Source organism: Camellia sinensis, chromosome 13 (assembly GCF_055761805.1).
Source record: "Camellia sinensis isolate YWXY chromosome 13, ASM5576180v1, whole genome shotgun sequence".
NCBI lineage: Eukaryota > Viridiplantae > Streptophyta > Magnoliopsida > Ericales > Theaceae > Camellia > Camellia sinensis.
The window spans coordinates 113,809,599-113,818,110 of record NC_138973.1 but is presented as its reverse complement, the minus strand read 5'-3'; the positions used below and the strand labels follow the sequence as shown (position 1 = coordinate 113,818,110).

General features: G+C 34.2%; 1 protein-coding gene across 1 annotated transcript; it reads right to left on the bottom strand.

The window, feature by feature from the left end:
- Positions 1-455: 455 nt before the first annotated feature.
- Positions 456-7,909, bottom strand: LOC114280675 (Pentatricopeptide repeat (PPR-like) superfamily protein). The gene has a single exon (XM_028223046.2). It carries the CDS (start codon positions 7,717-7,719, stop codon positions 5,719-5,721), a length of 2,001 nt encoding a protein of 666 aa, XP_028078847.2. The 5' UTR covers positions 7,720-7,909; the 3' UTR covers positions 456-5,718.
- Between the last annotated feature and the right edge of the window lie 603 nt (positions 7,910-8,512).

Sequence of the window (8,512 nt, the reverse complement as noted above, 5' to 3'; positions counted from 1 at the left end):
GTACTAACGTAAATAATTGTAAATAAAATTAACCTTACATCTATGAGAGTTGTTAATGTGACTTGCCCTTTCAAAGCCAAGTTGAGTTGGCAATACGTCAACGTAAAAATGGTATTAGTAACAATCAATTGCTAGAAGATAATGTACCTCACATATTCTACCTTTTTGAGTCTTCATATTCAACCAACTGCACAAAAATTCCACACTTTGTCTCTGACCCGCATCGACCAAAGTATGTACTAAATGTTATCATCTATAGGTTCACCAACGTGTATGCTGAACTGTCACTTGAATTTCCTAGGTGGCTGAACCACATGGCGCCACATGGTGCCAGCGTTGGGCCTCACACACCCTCGGAACATCACTCCACACTTCTCACGTGGCTAACTTGTGCCAAAACGAGTCTAACACCTTCCCTCCACTTTATATAAGCAGTGGTTTCTCACCTCCCAACCATGCTCAATCCAAACCAAGCTAGCTCTCAAGACAACACTAGTCCCACTTTCCTTTCGTTTCCTTTCTCCAAATTTTCTCGAGAAAATGTCTCCCATTTCCAAGGCCATTGTGTCATGGCACAAGAAACATCCTGATGGAGATGACAATGGCGATGATGAATATGATTATGCCCCGGTAGCATGCACAGAGGGAGACGATGACGACGATGGCGATGGCGATTATGCTCCGGCTGCATGAGTTATGGTTGTTAAACTATCTCGTTCTTGATAAAGAGAACTTCAAAAGCTGGCTTCTAACCCTGTTCATGGGTTTTTTTTCAAGAAGCCAAGCTTTTTGTTTTTCTTTTTGGGTGGGTAATGAAGCCAAGCTTCTTATAGGCTAAAGTAAGATTTTTTTGGCTATATATTAATGGATCTATGGTAAGCTAATGCTTCTATCAGAAAACGATGTTCAAGAAGACGAATTTGAAATTTTAATATTCTACTAGTTTTGCAATAAATATTTTCTTGTATGTGAAATGATAATGCAATAATTTACATCTTTAAAAATGGATACGGGCCAATTGATATCCCATTGTAATTGGTAAAAAGAATGGAACTTACGATTTTATATTGAAAATTGTGAAAATAGTAAAAAAATATGATATTTGGTGATTTGTGTGTGATATGGACCACATGATATCCGCATCGATACCAAATAATTTTGGGATATGCACATATTGTTCTTAATTATAAGACCATTTTTCTTAGTAGAAATATCAAATCAGTAAAATTTTAAAAAAATAATTACAAATTAATAAAAAAAATTATAAATATTAATAATTATAATTATAATTTTTTTATATATATCATAAGGGATCTGAGACTTTTTTACATGTTGGCTGTTGGCTACCTAACACACAACCCTCCTCCTTAACCAGGGCTTGGGACCGACGGAGTTGTTAACAACCCCGAACTTGAGATCCGAGCGGCTTTTATATATAATTTTTTTATATATACATAAATATATAATTATTTTTTCAAAATTTCAAGATGTAATTATCCCTTTATCCCTTTTTCGTGAAGGAACTACACATGATGACAAACACTTTATAATGGTAGGAAGGAATTGATACATGTATAATGAACTATGAACCTTATGTCATCTTCATAAATCATCATGTAACCCATGGCATAATGCAAGTCATGTGTTTTGATAATTGTTTCGCTAATAAAGCTACTTTATTTTGAATAAACAATATTTTTGTTAGTGGCATGTGATTGCATTTGCATTTGTTATATATATCCTTTTTGGAGGATGGTTGGTTGTCGGTTAAGATATATTTTTATGAGAAAAATAATAGGCATGAGTCAACTTTGTGAGTAAAGTGCTCTAATGGGGACAAGGCAATACCACAAACAAAAATACTAATATTAAAAGAATTGTCATTATTCTCGATAAAGCACATAAAAGTGTATTAATATATATATATATATATATAAAACGTAAATTGATTTATAAATGTTTTATTGACAGTGTATTGGGCTACACCCACTTCAAAAATAGAAGAAAAGAGGGAATCAAAAATTAAAGAATTTCATAGAATCTGAGATTAGGCCTCCTTTGGCAAGTGTTCTTTTAGTCAAAAAGTCAAAAAATTATTAAAAAAAACTAAAAAATCAACAACTTATATCAAAAAGTCAAGATTCTTTTTTCTCTCTACTTTTTACACATCTTTTTCGTAAAAAGCTAAAAAATCATTCCAAATATATTAATTTTTTTTACATTACATTTTAGTCAAAAAATTACTAAAAAAATCTGTTCTCATACGAGACCTAAGAGACTAGCCACTTGTGTGTTGACACTCTTCACCGTGACCTAATCTTCTCATAAAGACGAAAGTCACCCTTGTAGTAGGAGTGATTATATTTGCACTCAAATAGTAACTTAAATGTTCAATTAAAATTTTAATTTTTATTATATTTTAATATAAATATATTAATAAAGACTATATATATTAAGTCTTAATATAAAATATAATTTTTTTTTTTATCATGATACACCTTAGACCCTAATCAGTTATACATATTTTTCATAGAGGAGTGATGGAGACCCCCTCTAATTACCACACCCACCACCTCCACTGGCAGGTGGTGATTGGAGGACAAGGGAAACAAACAAAAAAAAAAAAAAGAAAAAAGAAAATCCAACCAATGAGAGAGGGGGTGGAAAAAAAATGGGATCTTAAACATTTTTGTTTTTCATATTCAAATTTCGTCATCTTCTTTCTTAATTTTAATTATTTTCTCTTCATCATCTTCTTTACTCTAAAATTTCAATTCACCCCACCAAAACTTACCATTATCATCAACTCGTTCATGTACAAGTATAGCTTCTTCAAAATCTTGTTGTTCCCAATCTCAGTAGGAATTTTACCAATGAGATTGTTCTGATACAAAGCAAATTTCCATATTCTCAGTATTGTTCAAATAAAGACTTTCTAACCTCGAGCAATTTCCAATGTCCTTGGGAATATTTCCTGTGAATCCATTGTAAGAAACATCAAGATTGTTAAGATTGACCAAACTGCAAATACTTAGGCTTAGAATCCTAGAAAAGTTCATCGAATTCCACTCAACAAGGATTATTATAATCCAATTATTCACACCCTTCCAAGCACATGGTGTTTGGTCATTGGAATTCTAATTTCCCAAATGATTAAATTCATCCAGGATGCTTTTCTTGAACTCCAAAAGGTACAACCCCTCCGAATTCAACCGTTCTAAAGTACAAACCAATAGAGTTGGGTATACCACAAATTATGAATTTATTTGTAAAAAAATACAAGGTGTATTGAGAATAAATTATAACTCTAAATAATTTAATAAGAATTACTAAGAAATTTGTCATACTAAATAATTTTTTGGATGGAAATAGAATCACCCCTTGTAGTAGCCATTGTTTCATTGGCTGGACTTGGTCCAATGGTTCTGTAATTGGACCTAAGCCCAATAAGAAGAATGGGGCTACTTTAGTACCTACCCAAAAACTAACAGGAAAATGATTTAGGAACATAATAAAACCTCATTCACAGTGAAGTGATGGTAGCTTTTTGAAATTAGGAGTCAAAATAGTGAAGCTGTACAGGTCTAAAAATTAGACCGAATTTGTAAGTTCAATGACGTGGTAATCAATTATGATATCTAGGCTAACACTCTCTCGTATCTTCTCAACATTAACCAATCATATCACTTACACATTATTGAATCTAGAAAATGGGTCTAAAAAGGTAGACTTGCGTATCATTTTCCTATTTGAAATGAAGGGATATCACAAGAAGTTATATCTTTCTATATAAAAGTTATGTGCAAATATTCTGTTTGTATATATCATTACTCAAGCTAATATGGTGAGTTCATCACTAGATTTTCAACATGAAGAACATTTACTGAATAACATGTTCACCATGGTTCCCCTCCTGCAGTCATCAGGCAAAGCCACAACTGAAAATAGCAGCAATACTAGCTTTCATGCCATTTTTACCTCCAAATGTCAGTAGAATTCTCTGCCGATGTTGCAATAGGCCCCACCTCTGTTGTCTGGTTTTATCACATTGTCACCATGACTAGGAAATCTTGTTACTGTCGTGCAGCAACGTCAGATATTAGCTGCTGCAAATGTTAACGCTTCCTGAAGTAGCTTAAACAAAGCCAGAAGCACTTAAATCAGAGAAAAGAATGCAACAAATGTATGATCCTAATTGTTCACAGTGACAGACTAAAAGAAGTAATTTTGAGGTGTGGTCTATCCCATGGAGATTCTTATTTTCTGTTCTTGCCAATCTGTTCTACAACTCATTGACCACAGCCAAGGGTTTTCACAATTCCCTAAGCTATTACATGATTATGCTATTTCTTTATTTCTTTTTATTTTTTATTTTTTATAGTGGTACATGAAGAAGCTAACTTCGATCTCTTTAAATTGGATTCCTTCTGTCAAGATAGTTTGGTTTTTTCTTGTTGATATAGAGAGGGGGAGTGCATGATTCCATTGTGTTCCTTTAAAATAAGTTATAACTATTTACCATGACATTCAATGGGACAACTTGACTATATATAGCTCTTGGCAAAGCGGAATGACATAAAAGAATTAATATAGCTAACTCTAATTAATTAGGAGACAATGCTTGGCTTGACTTGGTTATTCAAATTGATCAACTATCAATTGTTTTTTAATGCTTGCTTAGTATAATATCATAAGGTCATTTTAAGATTTTAGTACATTAGTGATTGCTCCACTTCACAAGATCAACTTTATTTAAATACTATGTGAAAATAATAGAATACATTCCTTTTCATCGGAAAACCATATATCCGATTAGGTATTACCCTTTTGTTCATGTCACAGTTAAAATAATTGTTTGGTATCCTAAGGGTTGCAAGAGATCCAAGAAACTTTCCACCTCAAATTGCATAAATCTAAAAGATATTGGACTTTCCACTTCCAAGCAGATTGAGAAATCATTTGACCTATTCCACCCAGCTCCAACTAACAAGGCCTGCCACCAAACTTGGTTCCTACATGCTTGTATCTAGGTGGATTATAGGTTTGATTGTGTGGTAATAAGCACTATAAAGCGTCAAGTATGCACACATCATAAAAAGGATTTTATGCATCACAATAGCAATCAATTTAATTTTTTATAGAATTGTTAGATTTTCTGATATACAAAGCTTACTTAACTGATATAAAAGATTCGTTTTCTATTCAAATTACTTACAGAACATAAATCTCTGTGACATTTACAAGATACAAATCTTGAAATTCATCCTGTTTGAGGCAAAAAATCCATGACTAGTAAGGCATAATGGATGCAGAGTTCATAAACATGTCCTTCAGGTTTCAGCATTAAATCCATGACATTTTCTTTTTGTAATTTCTGCAAAGCACTTCAATGAATTGTGTGAAATTATCACAGTGAATTGTATATTACATCAGCTAACCAGGTTTAACCGTGTTAAGTTAGCAAGTCAAATTGACATGCCTTCTGGTACGTTTGTCGGTGAATCCTTTGGAATGCACTGTAATTCATTGTCGTGCTCACCAAATAGCTGGAACTCTCTTGAGCATCTGTCATGCACCTTTCAGATCAACATCTTCATAACACTCGCCTCAATGTCAATTCTCAAATCGTTTTATGTCTTGTTAAAAATAAACAGTGCTGCTAACACCAAGGCATTATATAAAAAAGCACTCTTTGGATTTGCGAAAATATGGCTTCAGTCATGAAATTTCTGCAACTGGGTTAGCTTGTTCCATTTCAATTTCTTCTAAGCCTGACAATGGTTTAGTGATGCTATCCAACATGGAATAAACTTCTTTCATCTTTGGGTGAGATGCATCTCCGACTAAGAACTCGTGAACATTACCATTAACTTCAATTGAACTACACCCAGGCGCTTTCTTGATGCCGAGAGCTTTCATTTTCCTTCTCACTTTCGTTACATCTTCCCACCTGTCAGTGGATGCATAGATATTGGCCAAAAGAGTATGAGTGCCAGAATCACTATATTCAATTTCTACAAGTCGTCTAGCCACACGTTCACCCATATCAACATTGCCATAGATTCTGCAAGCACTGAGCAAAGCACTATAAAGTGGGACTACAATTTCATCACTTTCTTTTGGTATATTTTCAATCAATTCCTCTGCTTCATCAAGTTGACCAGCACGACCAAGGAGGTCAATCAGACACCCATAGTGTTCTAACTTTGGTTCGATCTGATATGTTTTTCTCATCGAATTAAAGTATGTGCGGCCTTCCTCTACTAGTCCTCCATGACTACAAGCACTGAAAACACCGATGAAGGTGATATCATCAGGTCTAAACCCTGCTTGTTTCATTTCTGTGAACAAATCCAGAGCTTTGCTGCTGTGCCCATTCATGGCAAGCCCACAAATGATTGAAGTCCATGACGCTGTATCTTTCTCTCTCAACCCATGAAAAATCTCTAGGGATTTATCTATGCACCCACATTTGGCATACATATCAATAAGAGCTGTACCAACAACTGCATCAACTGTTATTCTGTTTTCGTCAATGTATCCATGGATCCATTTCCCATGTTCCAAAGCTCCCAACTGAGCACAACCCGTGAGGAGAGCAACCACCGTGAACTTATCTGGCTTAATCCATTCGATTTGCATCTCCCGAAACAAGGTAATTGCCTCATCAACGCGGTTAAACTGCACATACCCGTTAATCATAGCCGTCCAAAGAACAATATCCCTTACTGGACTTCTCTCAAACAAATCTCTAGCTTCATCCAATTGACCAATGTTCACATACCCAGATACCATACTAGTCCAACAGATCACATTTTTTATAGGCATTGCATCAAAAATTTGTCGGGCAGTACTCAAACAACCACACTTGGAGTACATATCCAACAAGGCATTGCTAATTATAATGGTGAATCCAAGTTCATTAACAACATAATAGTGAATTTCTTTACCAAGTTCCAAATTTTTTAATGCTGTACAAGCCGAAAGAGTACTTACAACAGTAGCTTCATTGGGCTTCGCACCACTTTCCTGTTGCATACGCCGGAAAACATTAATAGCATCCTCGAATTGGCTACACCTGACATACCCAGAAATCAGAACATTCCAAGAAACCACATCTCTCTGGGGCATTTCATCAAACACCTTCTTCAAATTCTCAACATAACCCAGTTCAGCATACATGTCCATCAACGAGTTGCAGACATAACAATCAAACTCAATCCCACACTTCACAGCAAACCCATGAACCTTTTCACCTACCAAAACTTCCTTCAAACACCCAATCGCCTTACAAACAAAGGGATAAGTGAAATTATCAGGCCACAAACCCTCTACTCTCAACTGATCAAAAAGCAAAATAGCTCTCCTGAAGCAACCATTCTTTACAAAGGCCTTGATCATCACATTGCAGACAAACAAAGATGGGTCTTCAATGAAATTAAAGATTCTTTCTGCGTAGCGTAAGTTTCCAAGAGATGGGTCTGTGCAGAAGACCATGAGCTTGTTAAGGGCGTCTGGGTTTTGATGGAGACCAACCCTGAAGACCTGGGATTGGATTTGTTTCAGTTCTTGAATGGATCTGCAGGCTTTGAGATGATGTATACATTCTTGCTTGGTGAGTCTGGTGATGCGTGAAGTGGTAGTTGAGAAATGAAACGGTTTTGAAAGGAATTGGAGGGAAATGGACCTGAGAAACAAAGATTTTGGTGGAGAGATCATTGTTTGGTGATGCGTAATTTGTTGGAAGGGCCTTTGTAGCTATTGGAGTGGGCAGTGGATTTTTTTTTTTTTCTTTTTTTTTAATTGTGTAATTATTTTGAAAAATGCTATGATGGGCGATTGTCGAATAAAAATAAGATTTTTGTGATAAAAGTTATGAATTTTTTTAATGAAAATTATGGTTTTTATGATAAAAGTTATATGAATGGTGAAATTATAATATCCATCTCTAGAATTATGAATAACCAGTTTTGTTGTTTTTTGTGATAAAAGTTTACAATTTTTTTTTTTTTTTTCTGACAAGCAAAATGTTATTTTTTGTAAGAAGAAAAAGTTATACTTTTTATTATAGAAGTTATATATTTTGTAATAAAAGTGTTATCTGATATTGTTTATGTACTTCAAACTAATTACGTAACTAATAATTTAACACGTGACGCATGTTGACTCATTTTTGTTAGGTAGTTAGGAAATGATCAATGACTATTGTGTGTATACTTAGGCCTCGTTTGGGAACAGACTAATTTAGTAACTTTTGCTTATTTGGCTAAAAAAATAGGTAAAAAAAATTTATATATTTGGGATGACTTTTTGGCTAATTACGAAAAGATGTGCAAAAAATAGAGAGAAAAGGGAATCTTTAACTTTTGATATGAATTGTTGACTTTTTGGCTAAAAATGTAACTTTTTGACTTTTTGGCTAAAAAAGTAAGTCCCCAAACGGGGCCTTAGGGAATGTTTGGCAAGTTAGGATTTTAGTTAAAAAGTTAAAATTATTTAAAAAATAAAAAAA